This window comes from Drosophila obscura, unplaced genomic scaffold, assembly GCF_018151105.1.
Source record: "Drosophila obscura isolate BZ-5 IFL unplaced genomic scaffold, ASM1815110v1 contig_191, whole genome shotgun sequence".
Taxonomy (NCBI): Eukaryota; Metazoa; Arthropoda; class Insecta; order Diptera; family Drosophilidae; genus Drosophila; species Drosophila obscura.
The window spans coordinates 474,535-502,067 of NW_024542780.1; the positions used below are offsets into that span (position 1 = coordinate 474,535).

General features: G+C 45.0%; 1 protein-coding gene across 1 annotated transcript; it reads right to left on the minus strand.

The window, feature by feature from the left end:
* Positions 1-6,172: 6,172 nt before the first annotated feature.
* Positions 6,173-9,156, minus strand: LOC121404240. The gene is made up of 4 exons (XM_041593520.1): positions 7,625-9,156; positions 7,329-7,561; positions 6,872-7,265; positions 6,173-6,798 (listed from the first exon to the last, which is right to left on the minus strand). The coding sequence occupies exons 1-4, from the start codon at positions 9,086-9,088 to the stop codon at positions 6,289-6,291; spliced, it is 2,601 nt and encodes an 866-aa protein (XP_041449454.1). The 5' UTR covers positions 9,089-9,156; the 3' UTR covers positions 6,173-6,288.
* Between the last annotated feature and the right edge of the window lie 18,377 nt (positions 9,157-27,533).

Sequence of the window (27,533 nt, forward strand, 5' to 3'; positions counted from 1 at the left end):
TTGTATACTAAATTATTTAACCAAGATAGCATGATCTTTTATACTCTCGTTAGGAAAATTTGATATAAAAAATATCTATGCTAATTGGCAGTTGAGTAATAATAAGTAAATGGTTCTAATGGTTTAAAAGCCAGATGTCTTCAATCTGATTGGTTGTTGAGTCTATACCACTTTAGTATATGATTTTCAAAATATTATACATACATGTATGTCTTTATATGTAACAGTCAATATGATGCAATATATAAATGAGTGAAATGAAACCACTTGAAAACCTATATAATAACTTCATGTTCTTAAGATAATTTAGTTGATTTTCAATTCGAAATGAGAGCATTTCATTGCGAGCTGTGTTATTTTAAAACATCGTTTAGTTCCCGCAATGGACTGAAATATCACACCCTAAAAATTCACAACTTCAGTTATTCAAAATCAAAATCATCATTTTATCGATGTTACTTATGTCCTGGATCTAAGATGTTTTGGTTAAAATTTGACTTCAATATGCATATTTTATTAAAGCATAACAAAGAATTAAAGCAAATAAATGAAATATTAAATACTAAGAAATAAATTAATCTATACATTTCTTTAAATGTAAATGAATTTCCATAAGTATTCCTGTTATAATAGAATGTAAAATTCAACCAATAAATACATTCAATAGTACCTGTATGTGACCTGAAATTCACTTGTTCTTTTTGTGTAATCTTCGCTTGGAAAACCGGTTTCAAACTATGATTATCTTGGGGATGTAATAGGTAATAAGAGAAAGTGAAATTCTCCCAATCAAAAGTAAGGAAACATTGAAAACAATATATTTTTAAATGTAGTATTATATTTATTTTATGTATATATTATAAATTTGAAAAAATAATCTAATATTCTTATTATACATAAAATTCAGCCTCAATTCTTTCTACCGCTGCTATTATCTCAGCGTCATCTTCGTCCCGAAGTAGATCTTGGAGTCGTTCCCTTTTACAGCAGTCTTGATCATCGATCAAACTGAAAATATGGTCATCATCCGGGAAAACGAATGGTGTTTCAATCATGGAGTCCTCGCCCACATATTCCTCAAAAACGTATTGCGATGCAATCATTGGGTCATCATCCTCACTATCATCATCCCATTGAATCTCATTGATAGGAGTCCAATTCCTCTCGAGATATTTTTGGGTTTTAATTCCAAAAATCTGGGAAAGGTCTACTGAGACTGGTTGAGAAACCAGATCTATGGCTTCCTCCGGTTGCGACTCAATAAAAATGATCTCTAGGTTATCCATCTTTGTATACAGTTTACTAGTTTCTGTAATAGCTTATAGCTGTGAGTAGCTATTATATAGGCAGTCAACTATAGGACAGTGTTAGGAATACAAAACAGAGAAGGAATTTACACAGAATAGTAAAAAAAGGTTTAAGGTCATCGAGGTCCTTTTACCTGTAAATGCTTGGAAAAAAAACTACCTCTAAACTATTACATCAGAATCATTTCAAGGAGATGAAATACCTGTTTAAGGGTTGTTTTGAATCGCAGCATGGAACCAATAGAATAAACAAGTACATTTTAAATAAGAGAGAGGAAAATGAGCATGAGTCAGAGGGAGGGTCGAACGATAAATTTTATTTGAGAGAGAGAGGATCGATATCGATTTGAGAAAATTTACAGAGGAGAAAAGCAAATTTAGTTTACATTTTCACCGATAGGTGGCGCCACCAAGTAGTAAAGGATAAGGGTTGATCGTATATTTACTATACGAAGTATTAATTTTTGTATTCATCATATAATTTTATGTTTTGATTGCTCCTCCTATACATGGTTCTTAACACTGAAATTATTTTCTAAAGGATTATGTTAATATCAGATACTGAAACCATTTACCAATTATTTTCCTAATTCCTAATTCAATATATAATAAAATTTCCTATAAGTATTTACTTTAACATGAGCATGGCAAATATCTGATGTTGAAACCATTTATTTTCTAATTCAATATATAATAAAATATCCTATAAGTATTTACTTTAACATGAGCATGGCAAATATCTGATGTTGAAACCATTTATTTCCAAATTCAATATATAATAAAATATCCTATGAGTATTTACTTTAACATGATCAAATTAGAAATCGATATCCATTTAAAACAACATGCTGCACAACCAACATGTTGCACATATAGAAATAGATGGCGCTTATTTTGGAAAGCAGCATGCTGTACATCCAGAAGCAACATGTTGCGAATTTGTTATTTTCAGCTAATCACGCTGCACTCCCTTATCCTTTACTACTTGGTGGCGCCACCTATCGGTGAAAATGTAAACTATATTTGCTTTTCTCCTCTGTACATTTTCTCAAATCGATATCGATCCTCTCTCTCTCAAATAAAATGTATCGTTCGATCCTCCCTCTGACTCATGCTCATTTTCCTCTCTCTTATTTAAAATGTACTTGTTTATTCTATTGGTTCCATGCTGCGATTCAAAACAACCCTTAAACAGGTATTTCATCTCCTTGAAATGATTCTGATGTAATAGTTTAGAGGTAGTTTTTTTTCCAAGTATTTACAGGTAAAAGGACCTCGATGACCTTAAACCTTTTTTTACTATTCTGTGTAAATTCCTTCTCTGTTTTGTATTCCTAACACTGTCCTATAGTTGACTGCCTATATAATAGCTACTGGCATACGACTGCCATAATCCCTCCATCCTATTCTGCTGGGAATGTGGCAAACGCGGCACACGGACCGTAAATTGCTGCCGCCAAAACACGTCGGGAAACGACATGCGTCCCCAACTGACACGGGATCAGCCGGGAACGACGCCTCCTCCAACCCGCGACTAAATAACTCTCTACACGTAAGCAACGGCCGGATAGTGGCGATGGTGACCATAGGAGGACACGCAACGGAAGCCACAATCGACACCGGGGCATCCAGAAGCTTCATCAGCGCAAACCTCGCCCGACAACTAGACAACAACACCAACCTGCAAGATGCATGCGTCCGCATACGCCTGGCCGATGGCTCGGTCAGAGAGATCTCACAAGTTCTACTGGCGCACATCAAGCTGGATCAACGAGAGGTTCAAATCCCGCTCCTGGTCCTGCCAAACATGTTGGGACAAGTTATTGTTGGCATGGACTTCCTAGGTGCCACCGAAACGACGATCCAATGCGGCTCCACGCTGCTACAGCTACGAGACTGTCACCCCATGCCCACTGAACCCGTGCTTACTACCATCCACGTACAAGACGCCGAACCCCGATACCAGAAACCCCAACAAACCGCAACGAACCCACGTCCACGACCTACCACAACGCACACGGCACCCAATAACGCAACGCAGCACTTGACACCCAAACCAATCGCAACGAATACGAAACGCCGGCCCACAACGGAGAACACGAATCCGAGGCCAACACAAGCCAACCACAACCAAGCAATCGGGAAAACGAGTCCCACGGTCACTACTGAGCAACCGCGTCCTAGGCCAACCACAGGGGGCACACAGCCCAAACAAACCACGAGGATCTCACACACGAGACAAACAGACTTGAACCCGGCGCTCGACACAGGAAGCCCAGGTCCAAGACAAGCAACAGAGCAAGCACGCAGAGAAACCGCATCGGAAGCAGGGAACGCACGGACACCCTCAAAACCGACCGCCAGCAGCGAAAAAGGACAACGGCCACCACCATCCGACCGCCCAGCCACACGGGAAACAGCCACGCTAACCCCACGCTGGACGGGGCCCATAATCGAACTGATCTCCACAGAGCCCCTCAACGAGGGCCCGGAAACCAGCACGATGCCCCCACGATGCCCAGACAGCCGTCCGGTCCTCCCCACGGCCGACGCCACACCGATCCTCGCCAACACAATGGAGTACCTTCCGCGTACTGACATGATTCCTAGCGCCATGCAACGAGCCATGCCTAGAGCCATGTCCGAGATCTTCGTCGCCCACGCAAGTCGTCGCTGCGACACAAGAGGCATCACCGAGACTCACCTGTTCATGCGCCAAACGACCACCAGTACCACCCACGTATTACATCAGAGATATGAAACATATCTACCCACGGTCGACACCACACCCATCGTCGCCCACATAAGCGACTACCAACGGAGGATCGAAACACCCAGCGCCTTCGACACAACCCTCTTACCCGAAGACCCCAGCCAGCCATTTGACTTCGAAGCCGCCGATCCAACCGGACATGAGCCCGAACCAGTCCCGGAGCCGTGGCCGCCGGACTTGGCCCCGCAGATCCAAGCATTTACATTCGACAGACCCATCCTACCGAAAGACCCGAATCAAACCTTTGACCCCGGAGCCACCGAAGACGACCCAAAACTACCGACGGATCCTTGGCCACCCGACATAGCACCGCCGATCCAAGAATGCCTGGACAAGGAACGACCGAAGAAAACCGCCGAGAAAACCATCGTCATATGGGATAATCGACCCACCAAGCAGACACCAACTACAAAGCACCCAGAACCGAAGAAAAACTTCCACGATCACAGCAGCAGTAGAAAATATAACGTTACCGACGCCACGCTAAAGTGACGAGATTAACACCGACGAATCCAAAGACTCTTCACAAGCCAAAGGACAGGATAACCCGGTAAAAAGGCGATCCTCAGCACCCGCCAAGCGACGCCACTAATCTCTCCATCACCCACCCGGTAGAAAGGGGGGGGGGTGTAACGAACCATGGTTCTAGCCATGGCTCGTCACAAACGGCGGAGGGTCAGCACATCCACGCCGGCGGAAGACAATAACAAAACTGATATACACAGAACAGAAGAACCATGGCTCTAGCCACGGTTCTCCACCAATATTGTGTGTCAGCACCCCGGAAATAAGAATAGTCTTAAGCAACGCACGCAATTACAATTAATTAAGAACTCTCGATCAACAACACCCCACCTCTTGAGACAATTGTGAAATCAGCCGTCTACAATGTCGCAATAAGCCAAGCCGACACAGTTTCGCAATAAGAGATATCATTGGCGTTATTTCACAATAAGTCAAGCTAGCATAAAATTATCGACCTACCGACCCAAATTCAGATATCACCTTTCCCAACTGCAGCCCGCACCTTCCGGGATGCAGCCTCAGCAAAACCACCCTGACCCACTAAGCAATTGTCAACGAAGCACCCAGCTTCGATCCACTTACAACGCCCCACAATTATTGTCACCCAATAATCAAAAGTTAGCAATAAGCAATTATTTCCGGATCTCAGGTGCGATCGCCAGCTGCATAAAAGGGCCAAGATCGGCCGAAAGAGTAGGCAGTCCATCAGCCCGAACACAAGACACTGCACTAGGCAGTCCATCAGCCCGAACACAAGACACTGCACTAGGCAGTCCATCAGCCCGAATACAAGATACAGGCAGTCCATCAGCCCAAACACAAGACACTGCACAAGGCAGTCCCTCAGTCACACACCCAAGACACTGTACTACGCAGTCCCTCAGTCACACACCCAAGACACTGCACTAGGCAGTCCCTCAGCCCAAACACAAGACACTGCAACCCCCAGTCCAACGGCTCAAAGGCAAGGTAATAAGATCCGCAAGTAATCCATCGTACACAAACCCACAAAGAATTAAGTAATAAAATAATAAACACCAACAAAACCAAAACGACGATTTTCTTGAAGTATTTTTTTGTCAGCAACAAAACGCTCCTCCTGCGTCCTACCTCTCTTTCGGCCGCTCCGAACCTAAAAGTCACCTGCGATCTACAAATTGTCTTGTAGTGGACCCTGGACAGACTGATGCATACCTCAGCCTGAAATAGGACCCTCACAACCTTTCCCACGCGCTCTGCCTGGGGGTATGCAAGGCTTTGCGGGAACGTGCAAATTCTTGCACCCTGACAGCTGCTGCTTGCTACGGTGGAAGTGTAGCCGATATGTGCCAGCTGGAAGTTTTTCCACTATGCAGCACTGTCCGTCACAGTCAGCTGTTGGGCGAGTCGGCGAGGAAGGAAAAATGCAAGATTGCGCGTGGAAATAGTTTGTTGTTGTGTCCTGCTAGGAGAACACAAGAGAGAGGGTGGACAGAGTTTGTGTGTCAGGAAGAATGACAGGCGGAGACGCACTGAACGAGGACATGCGCAGTGGATACAAGACATAGCCGAGACACAAACCCCATAAACAATCGATTCTTTGTCTATTTAATAAGCTCGATTACATGCCCATTCGATAAATGATGCGAGAGGGAAATTTGGAAATAGAAACTGGTAAAAGGATTAACGAACAAAGATCACTGATCAATAGAGACGCAGATACTGCAGAGCCTGGCGACTCTGCATGGGATACAAGTCCCCCACATTGTACATAAGGTCGACAACGTGGGTGGGGCGCAACATGCGCCAGGGCATGAACTGAAGGGTCTTCTTGTCGCAGTGAACGTCCTGGTCGATCATCAGCGGCATCGGCACCTCGTTGTACAGCATTCGGCCGTCAACGCTGCGCTCCAGAGTACAGGGAAGGCCGATCTGATCGGCCAGCGCCTTGAAGAGGATGGCGCGCTCGAACTGGCAGCCACTGCGCACCATGCCAAGGGGTATGAAGTTGGTGTGATAGACAAAGCGCAGCTCCTGCAGATGGCATCGCACCGCGTGGCGGGAACACTCCTCCGTCGAGTTGAGGTCGAGAATTTTAAGGTTCTCATTCATCACATTTTCGACGATCTCGGCAATGATCTTGCTGCGCTTCGCCACGTTATCAAAATCGATGGCGCTGCGCACCTTTGCCGGATTCTCCACCAGACCGTGTATCTAGGACGGATCAGATGAATCAGATGGGGGACATGGTTAGTAGTTTGTTAGGGATCAGATGAAATAGACCCACCGTCAGGGATTGATTGAGGGTCTCCAGATATTTTGGAAGATTGGGATCGGCAGGACGCTTGCAGTAGCACCAGGAATGATCACCGGCACCATCGGATATCGGAATGCAGAAGGACGGAACTTTCATCAGATCCTCCTCATCCGCCTCCAAACGGTCAAAGTTGACCACCAGAACGGACTCTAGGGGGGAGCAGTCGCTGCGTAGAATGTCCTGGAAGGTGCGGAAGTCGTCAAACTTCTTACGGGACACATAAAAGTCCTTGCCGGCGGTGATATCGGTGAAGGTCAGGCAGTTTCGAATGCAGAACTTCATCGTGGGGCACTTGGAGAGGATGCTCTCGATGGCCGGTCCCCAGGTGGACACGCAGAAGGCATGCTTTTGGAACAGCATCAGGCTAAGATTGGCAGTTGGAAATATGTTAAGGCAGTTGTATGAGACAGTTGAGCGACTCGCTTACACTTCCAGAATGCCGCGATCTATGTAGGCGTCGATAAACTCACTGAAGCGTGTTGTCTGTAGTATAAAGTTGGTCACTGCCGTCTTGACCAGATTGGAGAGCGACTTCAGAGCCCGCTTGATGGAGGACACAATGTAGTTCTCCAGCAGCACCTCCCGCACGTCTTCCTCATCGACGATGGTGCATAGGCAACGGAAGATGTTGTTCACAAGTATAGAATGGGCGTAGGAGCGCTGTGAGGAGTAGATGCGATGTTGTACAGACGCAAATAGCCACACAATGATGGACTGCCTTACCATCAATAGTTGAGCAATCTGCTCGGTGAGCGGACGATGCTCACCCAGGACTGTTCGGTACTCCTCGTTCTGGCCCAGACTCTCGATGATAACCAGAAGCGAGAGGATCAAATCAATGGAGAGAGTAGGCAGGCCCTGCTGAATGGTGCCCGTGAGGACGCCTGGAATGTCCAGGTCCATTAGCTGCCCGGCAGTCTCGCGGTAGGCTCCGATCAGAAGTCGATTGCTAAACTCTGCTGCCTGCTCCCTGGTCTTGATGATCACCTCCGTGGACTGGATAATGGACACCAGCTTCTTTAGAGCTCCGACATCATATTCGGCCACAATTCGACGCAGTGCCTCCGGATGATCAGCCATGCGGTTGAGGCCAAGGATCACAAAGGTAGCCGGTGCCGGATCGTTCTCCATGAGACAGCTGAGGAACATGTCCGTGATCTCGGCACTGTGCATCCGCGCCAGATACTGCACGTACTTGGCCGTTTCCGCGAAGATGGATATGATGGTGCAGCGCAGCTCCAGCGACAAGATATCGATTTGGTCCTTCAAATGCTCGACGATAAGGTCGAAGAGGTTATGCTCAAAGAACAGCTTGGTCATCTTCTCGGACCGGAGAGCCGTAGCCAGCACCTCAATGATCTCGACCGCATCCGATCCCTGGGGATTTTCGCAAAATGCTTTGACCAGCTGCTCGATGACATAGAAGCAGCGATGCAGCGGCTCAAACACGCTCTGGTTACTGGTGTCCACAAGGAGGGTCTTCAATACCTTTAGGGACGCAATGCGAATCTCCTGAAATGTGTTGGTCACCTCGCAGATAATGCGATCGATGGGAAAGTCGGGAAGCATCGTAAAATCCAACATCTCCTCGGCACTCTGGATCAGCAGAATCTTGTGTACGGCCTCGATGGAGTTAAACATGGTGTCGGGATTCTCGGAGGTGGCAATAACGGACTTGAACTTCTGCAGAAGTTCCTCTTTCTCCACCATTCCCTGGGCCACTTTGGGATCGCGCAAACACATGTTCAGCAGGTGCGAGAGATATTCGATGCAGAATTCGTCGGTTTCATTCAAGTAGAATGCATAAGCCACCTCCAGAATGCCTTCCGTCTTCTCGGGATCGAGCGTGTTCATGTCTGTACTGTCCAGCAAAGCGGTGATGAGATATAAAGCGAAGCGTCGGATCATAACGTTCTCCGCCTCAATGAAGATCTTCTTTTCCAGAAGCAGCTCCAGCATTTGGTGCTCCTTCAGCTCCAGAATATTCTCATCCTGGCGCCGCGTAAATTCCATGATGTGACTGAAGACGCTCAACAGGACGCATTCCTCTTTGGAGCTGAGCAGCAGCAGAGCCGTGTTCAGGGTCTTGATGAGGACATTTAGGTCAGAGAAAGACTTCTCCTCGGATTTTGTGCGGTCCGGGTAGTTGGAGCGGGGTTCGTAAACTTTCTTCGTTACTTTTGACATATTTAGTTGAATATTTTGTTGGCGTATTATAACGGATTTTATATACTAAATATTTCTCACAGATTGCTTTATTTGTTAAAAGATATATTGATGAATCGATTGTGAAGGGATGGCTTTTGAGTAGTATAGTTAGTAGTGTTTGTTGGATATAATAAGTTGCCTTCCGTTTGTGCCTTGAAGGTTGTTTGATGTGTTTTGCTCGCGCTCCGGAAAAAAAAAAGGGAAAGAACAAATCTTTGGTCCAAAATTAAATTCATCAACACGGAATACTAGCCGGTTGTTTGTTTAATCGAGCTTCTTATATAAATATTAAATAAATTTGAAGGATTACAATTTTATTAAAGGATTAAGGTGAGTCTTGTGAACTGAAAGTTTTGGTGAAGCAGAGTGTGAAAGTGGCTGACGCCATGGCGTCAAGCCAGAATTGTGAGTCGATGGAGGATATCTCGTCTGATATGGAAGAGTCATCTGATTTCTCAGCACCGGACAATTCCGGTAAAGCAATTAAGAGAAACGCGATAAATGACTTAAAAGACATGCTTCATACTGAAGTTGTTCAGAAAACTGGTGTTCCAGCAGATGTTGAGACAAGGATTAAGCAAGGGAAAATAAATACAAGTGATGACTCAGCAAATCAAACAAAAAGGGACGGAAGTATGAGTATGACGTTAGTTTTTTTGGCGAAGCGGCTGTCATATTTAACACTGGTCAGGTTGAAAATATTCAAAATATTAGGGTTAAGAATGGTCTGTTCTTCTACGAAAAAATTAAAGGGCTAAAGCTGCCAGGGCTTTGCAATATTGTTGCTTTAGGCATTTCATCTTACAAGGTATAATTCCAGAATGGAAAGTTTGCAAATGAGGCTGTGAGGAACGTTAATTTAAAAAGCATGAACATATCTATCAGCGTATATACCAGGGGATTATGTAGAAACATATGGAGTTATTAAAAATATCCCTGTTGAAATAACAGATGAAGTAATACTGATGAACATCAAGTCGGACGTTCCTGTTAAGTCGGTGACTAGATTAAGACGCAAGGTAAAATCAGAGACAGGGGCTACTGAAGTAGTGTGGGAACCCACTCTATCAGTGAAAATTGGTTTTTCAAATGTAGAAATCCCATCTCATGTTGTTTTGAATTACTGCAGACTAGAAGTTTCTCATTTTACAATTTTACAAATATTTTACAATGTTTGAACTGTGGACGTATTGGTCACGGTTCACGAACGCAAAGAAGCGTTGTCTACGTTGTGGTGCGCCGGAGTGCACATCTCCAAATTGTCAGGTGTACAAATGCATTTTATGTAACAGTAATGTAAGGAAGCGATCTAGGCCGGGGTACAACTCTCAGTCAGGCCAGGGTCGAAATTACAGAAATATTTATAATTTGCCGGGACTCCGAGTCTTGAGCCACCAACGGGGCGGAGAGTGGGTCTCGTGGCGGGGAATCGTGGAATTGTTCCCAGGGGGAGAGAGCTGGGAAGTCGCCGGGCGGCACCTCTGGGAAGCTACGGGCGGGAAATCGGGAAAATTATTCCCAGAAGGCACCTGGGCAGTCGCCGGGCGGCACCTCTGGGAAGCTACGGGCGGGAATCAGGAACATTATTCCCAGAAGGCACCTGGGCAGTCGCCGGGCGGCCCCTCTGGGAAACTACGGGCGGGCTACAGGGAACATTATTCCTAGAGGGCACCTGGGCAGTCGCCGGGCGGCCCCTCTGGGAAACTACGAACGGGAAATAGGGAACATTATTCCTAGAGGGCACCTGGGCAGTCGCCGGGCGGCACCTCTGGGAAGCTACGGGCGGGAAATCGGGAAAATTATTCCCAGAAGGCACCTGGGCAGTCGCCGGGCGGCACCTCTGGGAAGCTACGGGCGGGAATCAGGAACATTATTCCTAGAGGGCACCTGGGCAGTCGCCGGGCGGCCCCTCTGGGAAACTACAGTGCGTGGGGAGAAGTATGGAGGAACCATCTGTTGCGCGTATTACCATCGCTGTTCCCTGCTTGCTCAAAAGAAATCCCACACGACTTCACAAAATAATCCCAACAAAAGAAGTCAAGACGGCGATTTTGACGTTTGATTAATTATTTATTCCTGGCCTTTTCCTGGCTCGTGGACCCTGCCTACCGCACCGCTCAGCTGCCCGCCTACTCACGACGGTGAGACTCGCTTACCCTCAATCCTTGCGTTCGAGTTCTTCCTTGTTGTGTCCCCGGGCGGGAGATCGTCGTCCTCTCCTCTGGCCGATGCACGCGTGGAGCCGTGCGTGTCGCCGTCTGCCTTCCGTGCGCCGTTTTTTTTTCTTGCGCTAACTTTTCGCGCCCGTCTGCCTTGTTTTGCACTCTAGCACCGACTCTCCCACGATCTCTTACGCTCGCCATCTCGAACCTCATTGCCGGTCTCTCGACTTCGTTTTCCTCTTCGCTATACGCCCACGCTCTCTCTCTCTCTGTGGGCTCGTCGCTGATATTTGTTGCGGTCGCCGTTGTTCTCACGCTCTCTTGTCGGTTTCACGTTGGTATGGGTGGCCGAGCTTTGGTTTCGTCTTCTTCGTTCGGGCTCTCTCTCGCTCTGTGGGCTCGTTGCTAATATTCGTTGCGGTCGCCGTTGTTCTATTTGTTTTATTTATTTACTTATTTCCTAGTGCGACAAGAAAGTTTCTTATAAATTAATGCACTAGTCACAAAACATGAAACGTTAAAGGAAATTAATTCTTTGTTTGGTTGTTAGTCGATATGATTAACCTACTTAGCCTATTTATATTTTTATGTTCATTTTTTGATTTTTTATTTATTTAATTTATAGTTTCATTATTGATTGTAGTGGGAGATCCTTGCCTGCTTTTCTCGTCCTTCACTTCTGGTGGCTCTTGGGATTTAGGTGCCCAAACAATAAGAAGAAGATGTATGTATTTGCGGAAAATGATGCGCGTGCGCGTTGTGCTTTATTCCAAGGTCTGATTTCAACTAACTCTGGTATGATTAAGCTTAAATCTAATGAGCACTGAAGAGGCCGCTCCAAAAGCTTTCATGCTTCGGGAGCATAAGCTTGCAGCCTATGGGCTGCATCGGTGCCTACTTTGCGGCCTAAACATCACCCCCCCTTGCAATATAGTTGCAAAGAAAAATAGGAACGGGGAAGGGCCGCCTTTCTCTGTTCACACGGTGTTGCAAGTGCCAGAGAGAGTCCACCCGAACACCGTGTTCTGCGCAACTGGGAAGCCGTCCGTGCTTGGGACCACTCCTGGAAGAATCACCTTTGGATAGACGTCGGCTCCTAGTACCAAGGAAATGGTACATGGCCGATGGAATTGAGCATCCGCCAGGTCCATGTTGGCGAAGTGCTCCTTTACGTGGTCTCCCAGGGGTCTCGTCGGTGTTCGTATCTGGAGCTGAGGCTCCACCGTCAGGACCACCTCTAGCCTGACATCGCTCTTCACCTTAGAAAGGATGAAGGTGGTGCAAGCACCACTGAAGGAGCGATGTCAGCGTCGTTGGAGGAGCAGCGGATCTGGAGCGCGATCTCGCTGTGGGCGAGCTTGCCTTCGGCACAGTCGAGCGAGCCTTGAGACGTGGAGTCCGCTGTTATCCCTCTAGGTGGAGGAGAGTGTGGTGGTTCTTCCCGCAAACCCGGCACGTGTCGCCGCTTCGGCATGAGCTCCCTGAGTGTTGGTGGGCCAGGCAATTGTGGCAGTACTTATTGATGATCACTGCCCGTAAACGCTTTTCGGCACTTAGCGTGAGGAACCGCTGGCATTTGCGTAGAGCGTGGACTCCACGGCAGACCCGACAGCGAAAACAGTCCGATCCTCTGGGCTGGCTGCGCGTTAATGGACGACGACGAGGAGTCATGCTTGGAAAAAAAGAGATGTGGAAGATTAGTGGTTGGATCTTACGCACCGGCCAACAAACGACACATTAGCTAATTGGATACTTGGACGTGGACATTGCTCTCTACAGGAAGAAGGATGAGCTTTGCTACTGGCCGCTTAATGGTCCCACGGACAGTTAACACATCGACCACGCGGACCATGCCATCGACCCCGGGATGAGGTTCGTTCAATCCTTTTCGAGCTTTGCCTTATTTCGTTTCTCTTTCTTTCTGGCTCGCGCAATTGAAACCAGCGGGCCGCCAATCAAAAAGTGGCCTGGACTTAGGGCTAGAAGCTCATTTGGATCTTCTGACATAGGGGAAATGGCCCGCGAATTCAAGCACGCTTCGATTTTGGAAAGGAGGGTCGACAGTTCTTCGAAAGTATACTTCCATGTTGAGGTGGACTTGTAGAAAAGCGTCTTGAAACTTTTCACACCCGCTTCCCACAGGCCACCCATGTGAGGTGCGCTTGGAGGGTTAAAGTGCCACGTGAGGTGCTGCTGCGGATATGTTGCAAGAACACTTGCTCTGGTGGCGACCAGAAAATCGTGGGAAAGGGCTTTTTCAGCTCCGACAAACGTCTTCCCATTATCGGAACACATTTTCTGAGGGCAACCTCGCCTTGCTACGAACCGATTAAAAGCTGCAAGGAACTTTTCGGTTGTGAGATCAGAGGTTGCTTCCAAATGGATCGCCTTCGTGCTGAAGCACACGAAGACACACACATACCCTTTGGTGATGCGGCAAGCTCGACCTGCGTACGTATTGATCTCGAATGGTCCAGCGAAGTCGACACCTGTACGAGTGAATGGACGAGAGAACGTTGTCCTCTCTTCGGGCAAGTCTCCCATAAGCTGGGTTTGCAACTTTCTGCGATGGACCACACAGACCTTACAGGAGTTTATCGTTGTTTTGACTAAGGTCCGTAGTTTCGGAACCCAGTATTTGGATCGGATGAGCCGCATCACTAATTGGTTCCCCCCATGCATGGTGACGCGATGAGTGAACCGAACGAGGAGACGTGTAAATGCGCTTGAATACGGGAGAATGATCGGGTGCTTCTCATCATAGCTTAGGGACTCCGATGTTCTCACACGACCGCATGCTCTTATGACCCCGTGTTGGTCGATAAATGGATTCAAGTTAATGATGCAGCTAGACGTAGGAAGAGGCTGCTTTTTTAGCAAGTGCCGGAATTCGTTGGAATATTCTAAGCGCTGAGTATGGATGATCATACGCTCTTGTGTATCGGATAGCTCGTTGCTACTGAGCTCGTCTGGAAATTGGGTGTCCGGCTTCTGACAACGCTTGAGGAATCTAAAAACATAGGACAGGACTCTCAGGGCCTTTCCGAACTCTGAGAAGCGGGCTAGAAAACTGGAATCTGGTGGTGACTGAGACAGGTTGCACTTGACAGGACGTTGTTCTACGTCTGTCTCTTGCAGAGGTTCGACGGGGATGGGCCATTGGTCTGGGCCCAACTGCAACCATTCTGGCCCGTGCCACCATAGATCGCTGCTAGCCAGATCTTGGGCGGAAACCCCTCTGCTCGCTAAGTCAGCCGGATTGTGCTCCGATCTTACGTGAGACCATTTCCCCGGGCTGACGGACTGCGTGATAAAAGTCACTCGGTTAGCCACAAACGTTGTCCATTTGCATGGTGGCTTGTTCAGCCAAGCTAACACGATGGTGGAGTCTGTCCAATAATAGCACTCGTAGCTATCAATGGACAGTTGAGGAAGGAGCGACGAGGACAGCTCAGCAAGAAGTACCGCCCCGCATAGTTCCAAACGAGGTAAGGACACGGTCTTCACAGGAGCTACCCTGGTTTTCGCTGTAAGTAGATGGACAGAGACCTCTCGGTCACGTTCTACACGAACGTAGATTGCGGCACCAAAGGCACGTTGGGATGCATCACAGAACCCGTGGAACTGCAGTTTTGCCCTGGGGTGATACTGTACCCACCTTGGTAGCGGGATAGCTGAGAAGAAAGTCTCGCCACCTTTGGAGGAGGTCTGTTGGCAGAGAGTCATCCCATTCGAGCTCTTTAAGCCAGATTTCCTGCATAAAGATTTTCGCTCGAACTACAAACGGAGCCAGCCATCCCGCTGGGTCGAATAATTTCGCTATTTGGGAGAGGACCTCCCTTTTCGTGTATGAGGAACCTAGGTCTACCTCGGATGGTTTAAAAAAGAACTCGTCACTCTGAGCCTGCCACCGGATACCTAATGTTTTTGCAGAGCTGGAATCCTCCATTTCAAGGAAATCGGCGCACAGCAAATGGTCCGTAGGAATGTCCTGAAGGACTTGCTTCGAGTTAGAGGTCCACTTCCTCAACGGAAACCCGGCACTATCTAGAGCGGAGCGAAGCTCTTTGATCGCTGCAATGGCCGTCTGCTCTGTGTGCGCGCCAGCAAGTACATCGTCAACATACATGGAATCGGATATGATGTCGCTTGCCAGTGGGTATATCTCCCGCACATCTTGAGCAAGTTTCTTGAGCACGCGAATAGCTAAGTACGTGCGCAATTCACACCGAAAGTGACAGTTGTAAGTTCATAGTCCCCGAGCTCGCCCTCTTTGTTCCGGAAAAGGATTCTTTGGAACCTTGTCTGCGTTGGCTCGAGGGTGATTTGCCTATACATCTTTGTGATGTCAGCATTAAAAACGAATTGGAAGAAACGCCATTTCAGTATCTGAATGGTCAGATCTGATTGGAGAACCGGTCCTGGATGTAGGATGTCGTTAAGACTCTTGCCATTTGAAGATGGACTGGAGGCGTTAAATACTACCCGTAACTTTGTAGTGGTGCTGTCTGGTTTAAGGACAGAATGATGGGGCAGATAGAACTTGTCAGAGTCATTGCTTGGAGGTACTCGTCGCATGTGACCTAAGTCTACATACTCCTGGAGGACACTGTCGTACTGCTCTTTTAAAGGTGGGTTCCGTTGTAAACGGCCTTCATTTTTGAGGAACTGAGCCAGCGCGATTGATCTAGAATGGCCTAAGTCGACACACTCAGGATTTCGAAAGGGTAATGACACCATATATCTGCCACTTGAATCTCTACGAGTAGTTTGAATGAAATTGTCTTCACAGACGGAATCAAAAGACTCTTCTGCCCTCATGGCTGGAAGATCCTCCACCTCCCAAAACTTCGTTAGAAGGTTTTCTAAACGCTGTTCTGTGCTGACCTTTACCCTTGTAGCAAAGGAAGAAATTGAGGGGCGAGTTGACTCAGCTACTGGTCCTGTGAGGATCCATCCAAATATGGAGTAACGAACCGCAAATGTTGGGTTGGGAGCCGCCTAGTAAAATTGATGGAAGGATATCTGCACCTAAGAGCACATCTATCTGCGAGCTCTTATAGAAAGAAGGGTCAGCAAGAGGAATGTTTGGCAGGTCCTTTACAAAACCTTGAGGAACTGGGTACGAAGGTAAGGTGCCTGCCACATTTGGGAGTACGTAGGCCGAGGTTTCTATGTGGATCCTCGGTTTTGATGGTGAGCCTATTTGGAAGTGGCATATCTTCTGAGGCCTGGCTGAAATTGCTTGGCTCAAGCCCGTTACTTGAACCTGAACTGGTTGGAAAGGAAGCTTGATAATTCTGAACAGACGTTCGGAGATGAACGTTGCTTCCGATCCAGAATCGATCAATGCACGTGCTTTAAAACTGGTGCCCAAGTGGCATATGTTTATCATAGCCGTGCCTAGCAAAACACCCTGTGTGTTTGCTGTGTAGTAGCTTTGGACATTGGAGGATGAAGCGGACTGTATTTCTTGAATTGGGTTTGGAATGGAGGGAACTATTGCAGAGGGCTCTGGATGTGGGTTACCACGGTGCAGAAGCGTGTGGTGGCGACGTTTGCACGTAAAACAATTATGTTGACTCGTGCAATCTTTGATTTGGTGCCCTCTAGCGAAGCAGTTCATACACAACTTTTGTTGCTTTATGTAGTTGGCTCTATCATGAGCAGACATTTTGAGAAAGCGTGGACACTGACGCACAGGATGGTTTTCTTTCGAGCAAAGGTTGCATGTGCGCGTTTTGACGCTGACCTTTGCCTCAAAGGAGTTGACCTTTTTCGAGTTTTTCTCCCTTTTATCGTGCCGGGAAAGCACTTGCATGGAGGTATTCGCGTTCTCCATCGCTTCGAGTGACAAATATCGCTCACTCAGGAATTTATTCATGGCTGGCCATGACGGAATTTCGCTTTTGCTGGGAAGAGACTGCTCCCAAAGCGACAAGGTGACTTGAGGCAATTTTGAGGAAACAAGGAATACCAGCACTCCATCAGCAAAGCGGTTATCAATGGGAACGTCGGAGTGTTCAAGGGCCGTGAGGCATCCTTGAATAGCACCTTGGAGCTCCTTTAAAGCAGCTCCCGATTCATTTTGGATAGGGGAGAAGCTGAACAGGATCCTAAGCTGGCTATTAACAAGAGTTCTCTTATTCTCGAACCGCTCTTTTAGGGAGTTCCACGCGGAGTCGAAACCCTCATTCGTGAGCGGAGCCTTTTCCACGATGTCCTTGGCCTCCCCGCGAGTTTTGTGGCAGAGGTGATATAATTTCTCCACCTTGGTCAGCCTTGGATTATTTGTATAAATGGCGGAAAATAGATCTCGGAACGTAGGCCATTTTAGATAATCGCCATTGAAAGTTTCGATTTCGATTGGGGGAAGACGACTGAAACCACCCTGCTGAGAGATAGGGGCCGCTAAAGGAATGGGAGTCGATGCGTTTTCGACCTGCTCTTGTAAGTTTGTTGCGCATCTCTCGTACACCGAATAGCAATGCTCGTATTTTGCCTACATGGCTTGCATCGCTTCACTGTCGGGCTCATTTTGGTTAAGAACCTTGGTGCAGAGCTCACACTCTAGCCGCACCTTTTCCCATAATGTTTTTACCTCGTCCAGACGGATCTTTAGCGAAAACAGAGAAACCTCCACGGAGGATGGAGTATTGATTCGGGCCTCGAATTTGCTGAGACGGTCCGATGCCGCGATAAAATCGTTTAACGCTGTTTTCTTGGACTCAGCCATTTTTTGTCCTACGTTGCGTGTAACGCGTGACTCTGGATTATTTTGAGATTTTGAAGAGGAAGGAAGAGGCCTGGTTTCTTTCTTTGTCGAACCTGAAAGGACCCTTTCGACGGATGACGCTGGAGTTTTTGGACTCGGCGACGGTCGAGAGCTTGGAACTGTGAGATGTTTCTTAGCGTCGCGATCGCTGGACATAATAAGCTCTCCCGGAGCTGTGTATGAGAGGGGAACGACGGAACGGAAATGATAGCTTCAGATGTGGTCGACAGATTTAGCTTGGAACCCCCGTAAATATCTTTAATTAACGAAATGTTGGAGCGATGGAATGGAACACTGACTGCTCGTGTGGAAAATTTTGGCAATGGCACAACACAATTCAAAAATAAAAAAAATAATTTTATTTTTATATATATAATGGTTAGGTTTTTTTCTTCGGAATGCTGGAATGGAATCTGCAGTAAATAGCTTGTTCGCTTTTGGGGTTTTATTTTTTTTTTTTTTTAAATTATTTATTTAATTATTTATTTTTTTCGGAAAATAATCCAAGTGTTCAACACTCGCTAAAAAGAGTATACCCGCCGTTTGCGGGGTATCAACTTCTTATGCACACAACGGAGTACGCAGCCGCTCTCAGCTATGCTTGTATGTACGTATGTATGTTCGGAGTTGGACACGACGAATTTTTTTTGTTTTTATTTGCAGATAATTTGTGTTTTGTTAAGTTCCGCTTACGGATTTCATTGCATACGCTAGATTTATTGGATATGGCATGCAATTAAATTGTATAAGATAGATTTTATTGGAATTATTCATGCAAAACATTAAGTTAAATATATATGTATATGAAGAGAAGGATTACACAAACGGAATGTAACTTTTTTTTTTGGGAGGTTTTCTGTGTGTGTTATTTTTTTAAACTGTGAGTAATATATGTGTAAAGCAAGAGGGAAAAATAAATAAGTGCAGGAAAAGACAATTACATCTGAACGTATGTATGTATTATGTGCACGTTGGTGTTCGATGCCCTATGTTCGATCCAAGGTGTTCGATGCAGTATGTTCGATCCAAGGTGTTCGATGCAGTATGTTCGCGAAGGGGAAAAACTTGGAGAGTTCGTGCATGCACATATGTATATTTCTCGGTTCGCTGCCCTCGTAGAGTTTTTAGCACCAGAAATCGGAGAGGTTATACATACATATATATGTACGTATGTACATATGCGTATGGAAAAAATGGCGGATATATTCTCTTCGTTCTTTCTCTTCTTTAAACCGTATTTACTTGCACTTTTCTTTGGAATTTTTTACACACAACACAGGCCTCTACCCAATTTAATGAACTTTTGGAAGATTTCGTTACTTAGCTGGTTTTTTGGGTCTCAAGAGCTAGCTGGGGCGAGCGGATTGGGGGGAGGATTCTCCTTGATCTTCTTGAAGATCCACAAAAAGGATAAATCCGGCTCGAAGGACCACTGATTGTAGTGGGAGATCCTTGCCTGCTTGTCTCTTCCTTCAGTTCTGGTGGCTCGTGGGATTTAGGTGCCCAAACAATATAAAAAGAAGATGTATGAAATTTGCGGAAAATGATGCGCGTGCGCGTTGTGCTTTATTCCAAGGTCTGATTTCAACTGACTCCCACATGATTAAGCTTAAATCTAATGAGCACTGAAGAGGCCGCTCCAAAAGCTTTCATGCTTCGGGAGCATAAGCTTGCAGCCTATGGGCTGCATCGGTGCCTACTTTGCGGCTTAAACAGATTGCTAAAGATTAATGAGGGCCTTTTGTTAGGTTAACTAATTTAATCGCTGTTATGAATCGCTGCAAATGAAGTTTTTGTCCGTTGAATTCAGGTATGGCGTGCGAAATATCTTTGATATATGCCCGTTGGGCAATTGTGTCGTCTGCCATTCTGATGTGTGTTTGTTCTATCACACTATTCAGTGAATCGGAATCAGACAATTTTTGATCTTGATATTGTGGTACTGTTAATACAGCTTGGATCGTTAGATCGTGTAGATCTTTTTCTTCCACTTCTGTTTCTTGATCAATTGATTCAACTTCTCGGTCAAGTTCTTGAGTTTGACTTGTTCCGGGTTGTTCTATGTCTATGGTCAATGGAGTATTCAAAACTGTTGGAATTGAAATATCCAAATTGAATTTCCTTTAAATCGATATCAAATTTGATCGAAGTCTGATCAAAAATTTTGATACCTGCGACCAATTTTGTTCTTTTATGCGTTTTCTATTTTCATGTATTAGCTTACGTGCCTCGTTAAAACACTCAACTAATACGGTCGCATGCCTATTCACTGTAGCTCTTTGTATTGTCCTATTTTGTGTAAGTGATTTGTATGATTTGTCAAACCTACTTTTATTTTCTTCTAATCATTTGTAAATTTCCTGCCATTCCATTCTTGGTTTTAATTTCTAAATACTACAAAGTGAATGACTCTGCCCAGAATAGAATTTTTTTATTTTTTATTTAATTACCAAACATTTTTGTTTTTCTGATTTCAAACCCTGTCTAAATCGTTTGCCCTACTAATATATCTTTTCTTGATAATCTTGTTATGTTTAACATACAATGTTAAGAGAAACTGCAGAACGTTTACGATCGTTAAGATCAGCAACAAAAGCCATAAGGCTTGAATACCATCTGTGTGATCAATAATTTTGACATTATTGACCACGTTGGCCGTATTGTCTTTGACTCTGACTATCGTCAGACCCGAACCAACCCATGGTTGTATATTTCCGCTAATCGGGTTTGAAAATTTAATTTGAAATTGAAAATTGAAATTGAAATTGAATTGAAAATTGAAAATTTTATTTTGAAAATGCAAAAAAAAATTTGAAAATTTAGGGTATATATGTATTCGCCTTTTTTTTTTTTTTTAAATTTTTTTTTTTTGAAAATGTTAAGATAGAAAATTTTAGGTCATATGGCTGATTTACATTTGTTTGCTCGATATAATTTCAATATCAGCCATATGTTGTTAGTTAAAGCCTTTCGTTAAAAAAGGCGCGGGGGGCAATGCGCCTTTACGCTCTCCCGCGCCCCCCCCCGGGCCGCGGGGGATGGACAAGCCTCTAACGCCTCCTGTAGGCTTGGCTTGTCCCTTTGCTCGATAGGAGCAGCGTTCAGGAGATCTATCTCCAGTTTTTCCACCGATGGCGTAAGGGGCGAGAGGCCTCTCACGGGTAATGTTTGCCGCTGCAGTTGTCCGGGGCCTATGGGCTCAGGCGGTGCCGGTGCCGGTGCCGGTCATCGCACAGGTCATTGGTATACGCTCTATGTAGCGTTGTCGGTGCCTTTTCAGGTCTTTTTCTTCTTTTATTTTTCTTGTTATTTAATTTTAAGGGACAGGTTTTGTCTTTGTATTAACATGCATTTAAATGTATTTTTGTTTTTTTTTTCTTTTTGCACCGATTTTCTTTCTGCTAGAAAACGATCAACACTGAATAATCCACTTCTGCATTTTCTCGGAGGGCCGTTGCTCCAGAGACACGTTGAATGTTTATTTTCAAAGTTTTTTTTTTTTTTTAATGTTATATTTTTTTCCGACTTAGACAGCCCATTTAATACTTGCACTTGCGTTTTTATACCCGTACTCAAAAAAGTGTTAAGGGGTATATTAGATTTGTGGTAAAAGTGGATGTGTGCAACGCAGAGAAGGAAACGTTTCCGACCCCATAAAGTATATATATTCTTGATCAGCATCAATAGCCGAGTCGATATAGCCATGTCCGTCCGTCTGTTCGTCTGTCCGTCTTGATGAGCGCCTGGATCTCAGAGACTATAAGAGCTAGAGAAACCTAATTTGGTTTCCAGACTCATGTGATATCACACTGCTACAAGTGTATTTCAAAATTTCGCCCCGTTCCCTTCCGCCCACACAAAGGACGAAAATCTGTGGCAGGCACATTTTTAAAGATACGATAAAACTAAAAACGCAGTATCGTAGAGAATGCCCATATCTACCAGATTGCCGAATCTGAATTAGATCGGATCATAATTATAGCCAGAATGAAGAAATTAATTTTCAGTTGCTTCCCCTCCCCCTCCTCCCACAATAGACAACGCAACTCATTTTCCTTCTCGCTCGCACACTCTGCCGCGTTCAGTGCGCAAGCAACCCCTAGCGGAGGAGATGTAGAATCTAATTGGAACATGTACAGTCTACATGTTAGATGTAGAATATACATTGTATATGTAGATGTAGATATCATATGTAGCAAAAAAATGTAAAATGTAAAATTTTTTTTTTAATTCTAAAATTCTAAAAAATTATGCTCAAAAATGTATACACTGACTGAGTACGGGTATAAGTAGAGTCGCGTCCCCAGAAGAGACTCACACGTTCCTTCTCGTTTCTACTGCTGCTGTGATCGTGGAAGTTTTTCTTCGGTTCTGGGTGCTTTGTAGTTGGTGTCTGCTGGGTGTCTGCTGACTTCCTCGAGGGGTTCCAGGGCTCGGTGACTGATGCATATAGCCATCAGCGGGTTTCATGGAGTTTCATCCCGCCAGGAGCTCGACACTTGGGGGGCTTGTGGGAAGCCGCTCTTCTACAAAGCCACGTCAACCCGGAAATATACATTTGAAGAGCTTTCGACGCTTCTCGCGAAGATTGAAGCATGCCTTAATTCTAGGCTGCTCTCACCCATGTCCGAAAATCCGACGTAATTGCTGTCCCTTACTCGCAGGTACTTACCTATTGGAGCCCCGTTAATGGCGACAGCTGAGCCCGAAATAAAGGAGAACCTCTAGTCGTTCATTAATGGCAGCATTTGAAGGCCCTAAACCAGCAGATCTGCCAGAGGTGGAAAGATGAGTATCTCAAGGAACTCCACAAGCGCAACAAGTGGCAGACAACGATGCCCAATCTTCAGATCGGCGATATGGTTATCGTCAAAGAAGATAACCTGCCCTCTAACGACTGGCGCCTCGGAAGCGTACAGTCCGTGTATCCCGGCGCCGACAATAGGGTCCGGGTGGTAGACATTCTCACGGCCCGCGGTGTTCCTAGCACGTTACTAATGCGTCTCCGATTCTTCTTTTCCATACCAGTTATTTCGCATCCAGATCCAGATGGCTCCACGATCCCGTGACAACCGCACCTCAGGGAGCTAACGTTCCCGAGGAACACCCGCTTACCGCTGCTCCGGAAGCTATCCGCTACGGGACTTCCGTAGTTTCCTCCAGCTGACCGTGGCGAAAAGGCTCCGAGCCGCATTCCGGCAAGGCCTGCCGAAGTGGGGGCCGGTGCAAGGTGTGCCACAATAACCACCACACGTTGCTCCACATGCGACCGTCCCAGCGTCTAGCTAGATCGGCATCGGCTGCTCCGGCTCCCGTTCCGCCTCCAGCTCCGGTGTCCCAAACCAGTCGCCGCGCCCGGCTCCCCGCAAGCCGTCCCGTCGTGTGGAATCCTGCTCCATCGGTCAACAACCTGTTCCAGCACCGAAGCATACATTTCCTCCCGACGGCCCAGGTGATCTTGGATACGGGCGCCAAAACCCACGAGACAACGGCGCTCATCGACCCATGCACGCAGGTGAGCTGCATTGACGCTTCCTTGGCCGACGACTTCAAATTGCCCAGCACGCACATCGGATCGGAGAAGGTAGCCACCGCTATCGTTCGCGCCAAAACCGGCGTGGTCCAATTTGACGTGGTCCTCAAAATTGAACCCCGCTTATGCGTACGCACGCCGCTGCGACCCTTGAGCGAGACGACTCGGGCCAAGTTCGACGACATTCGCCTCGCCAATGACAACTTCTATCGCCCGGCCACTATCTCTCTCGTATAGGGAGCCGATGTTTATCAGAAGGTGATCCAGCCCGGGTTCCTTGTGCGAGGAGACGGCCTTCCAGTGGCCCAGAGCACCGTTTTCGGATGAATTGTGTCCGGGGCTTGTACGCAGCCATAGGACGGGACGTTGCAGTTCTGCAAGGGGGAGGATGTTTAAGGTAGCAGCGCTGTTAATGCTATTAACATCGCTCCGTTAGCTCGCGCGCTCTCCCGTGCCCTTCGCTCTCGCACTGCGTGAATGCGATCCACGCCTCTCCATCACGGGCGCTGGCCGCTTGTACTAGGTGCCTAAACGAGAGAGAATCAGTATCGTTTCCACCCCCGCCAAACATACAAGCTCAGAGTATATCTGTCACGATCCAATAATATACCATCGATACTTTAAAGCACCATCTGAAGACTTTTATTGGGAATAATACTCTTGGGAAACCGAAGCCGACCCGACCACATCTAGTGAATTCCAAACACATTACAAAACTAAATATAAAAAAAAAAAATTAATATTAGCAAATATAATAATTCCAGGCCGCCCACCGAAACGGAAGGTAACGATCAACAGCAACATAAATAAAATTATCGTCCTCATGACATTAATGGTCCTTACAACAGAAGGACAAAATATTGAAATAAATCCGATTGAATCCAGAAACGGATCCCTCATATCTAAAACGGGATCAATCGATCTCACGATTAATCATGAGTTAATAGTTACTTAATAGTTAATGTAACAAAAACAAAAGAAACCTATCAAAACCTTCTAGTAATGGCTAACAAATTTCAAAACTTATTCAAGTAAAATACCTAGTAGATAAATTAAATAGGGAAATAAATGGCTTGAAAATTGCTAAACGCAACAGGAGAGGCCTAAAAAATATCCTAGGTACTAACTATAAATACTTATTTGGCACATTAGATCAAGAAGATAGGAAAGTATTAGACCAGAGAATAGAAAATTTCACCATAGCATCCAAACAAATGAACTAAATTTAGTTATAGAAGTAGTAAACCATGGAATTGAGATAATAAACCAATTAAACGAAGAAAACAACAAAAATCAACAATTAGAAATTCTAATTTTCAACCAACAACATTTCACAAAATACTTAGAGGATATAGAAATGGGAATGCAACTAACTAGACTTGGTATTTTTAACCCAAACTACTAAAACAAGATTACCTGAAACACATAAATTCTGAGAAATTACACTAGTCAACACGATTTTTCCTCAAGGAAAAACAAACTTTTTCTTAAAGATTTGGGGCTTAGAAATGGTTTGATGATATTTTTTTTTTTTTCTATGGCAGAACTTTTTTTTAAAGAATTTTTGAAAACTGGTATTTTTTTTTTAAGCTTTTTTCAGAGGTAGCGCTTGTTTTTTTCACATAACTCTAGTATCTTACGTCTGGTTGTAAAGAACTTTGCTATGTTGAAAAGATAATTAAAACAGCTAAAAGTTAAGCCCAAACACTTTGTGATTCGGCTTACCGTCTGGGAAATATAAAGCATTGAAATGCAAAAATTATGATTTTTGTGCGGTATTACGAAATTTTGACTTAAAAACTCAGGAAAAGTCAAAAAAAAATTATATTTGTGTCCCTTTTTTGTGTATAGGTGCGTAATTGGCATCGTTAAGGTATCGCTCATAAAATCTATGGAGAGACTTGGAGCTAAAATTCATTAACCAAACCTAAAATATGGAAAAAATGAACAAAAATACCTTTTTGAAGGCGGCGGGCCCAACTGCCAATTGGGAACAAAGCAAACGAACAAGGGTTGTACATTTGGTACCTGATCGCGCTCCTTTGTTCCCAATGGGCAGTTGGGCCCGCCGCATTCAAAAAGGTATTTTTTGTTCACATTTTCCATATTTTAGGTTTGGTTAACGATTTAGCTTTAAATCTCTCATAGATTTTAATGAGCGATACTAAACGACGCCAATTAACACCTATAACAAAAAAAAGAGGACACAAGATATAATTTTTTTTCGACTTTTCTGAGTTTTTAAAGTCAAAATTTCGTAAGAATACCGCACAAAAATCATAATTTTTGCATTTCAATGCTTTATATTTCCCAGACGGTAAGCTGTAATCACAAAGTGTTTGGGCTTAACTTTTAGCTGTTTTAATTATCTTTTCAAAATAGCAAAGTTTTTTACAACCAGACGTAAATACTAGAGTTATGTGAAAAAACAAGCGCTTCCTCTGAAAAAATCTTTAAAAAAAAATACCAGACTTAAAAAATTCTTCAAAAAAAAGTTCTGCCATAGAAAAAAAACCATAATTCTTTAAAAAATTTAAAATCTCCATATCTATCAGAAAAAGTCGGTTTGGATCCTTGAGGAAAAAAAAAGTTCGATTTTGTCGAGTAGTGTTATTAAACATTAAAACTTCTACAGTTGATACAAAGTTGATACAAATGAAATCTATTGTTGAATATGTAAAATTAAACAACGCACTGTGTCTTCTCTATTTTTCTTTCTGTTATGCATTATCCATCATAAGTAAACATGTATGTATAAGTCGCAATCAAGCGGCGTTCTCTCGTTTCCCTTTTTGATTTGTATTCCGTCTGCCTTTCACGGACATCTTTTTGCTCTTCATCTTTAGTCACAAATAAATACCACAACGAATAGGTTATGGGCCCAGAATTTCTGTCTGCGGCGGTTGAAAGTGATTTTTCTGACTTTCTGAAATTGTGACTCGATCGATTGCGAAAATGGGTTCGTCTTTCCATTCAATCGATAAGCTCGACAATGAGAATTATAGTGCGTGGGTAATCCAAATGAAAAGCGTGCTAATACACTCTGAGTTGTGGTCAGTAGTGTGCGGTCGAGAAGTGAAAAATGAAGAAGATAATGATGCGCAGAAGGCACAGTTTGATTTAAAAGACGAGAAGGCTCTTGCGAGTATTATGCTGTGTATCAAGCCATCCCAGATAAACTATGTGAAAAACTGTACATCTGCAAAAGAAGCATGGAAAGTTCTAGCGGGTATCCATATGTTACTGTTAAACTGTTAAAGCAGTTGTTGTTCGTAAAAATGAGCGAAAATGAATCGGTAGTGAACCACGTAAATAATTTTTGTGCGATCGTGGAAAAGCTGAAAGAAATTGACTTAACAGACAGTCGAAAATTTTGTGGTAGCAATGGAGACACGTGATTGTTTGCCAAATTTGAACTCTCTGAAAGTAAAGCTTCATGAAGAAGGAGACAGGCGCAAGGCAAATCAAGAATGCGCAGAGAAAAGTGAACAGCGAGCGTTCGGTTCGGGTGTTAAAAATTGGTCGTCGTCAAAGCAAACGACGAATAACGAAAACGGACAGAAGAAAACGAATGGCCCGAGTGGGATAATTTGCTGGTCGTGTGGTCGTCGCGGACACAAGGCGTCAAAGTGTAGAGCAAAGAACAATCAAGAAAACACACCGAAAGGAAATAACGTTTTTGCGTGCGCGTCTAAAACTCTCTTTCCGAAGAGTAAAGACAGTGGTGCCACGGCTCACTTGTGTTGTGAGCCATCTCGTTTTACCGAACTAAAAGAGCACAAAGAGCGAATTGCTTTAGCGGGCAATAGCTACATAGAAGCTGAAAGGCGCGGCACAGTGGATTTGATTTGGGAAAATAACCACATAAAACTTGTCGACGTTTTGTATGTGAAGGAATTGCAATGCAATTTTATGTCGGAGTCCAAGGCCATCAAAAATGGTTTCTCTGTTGAA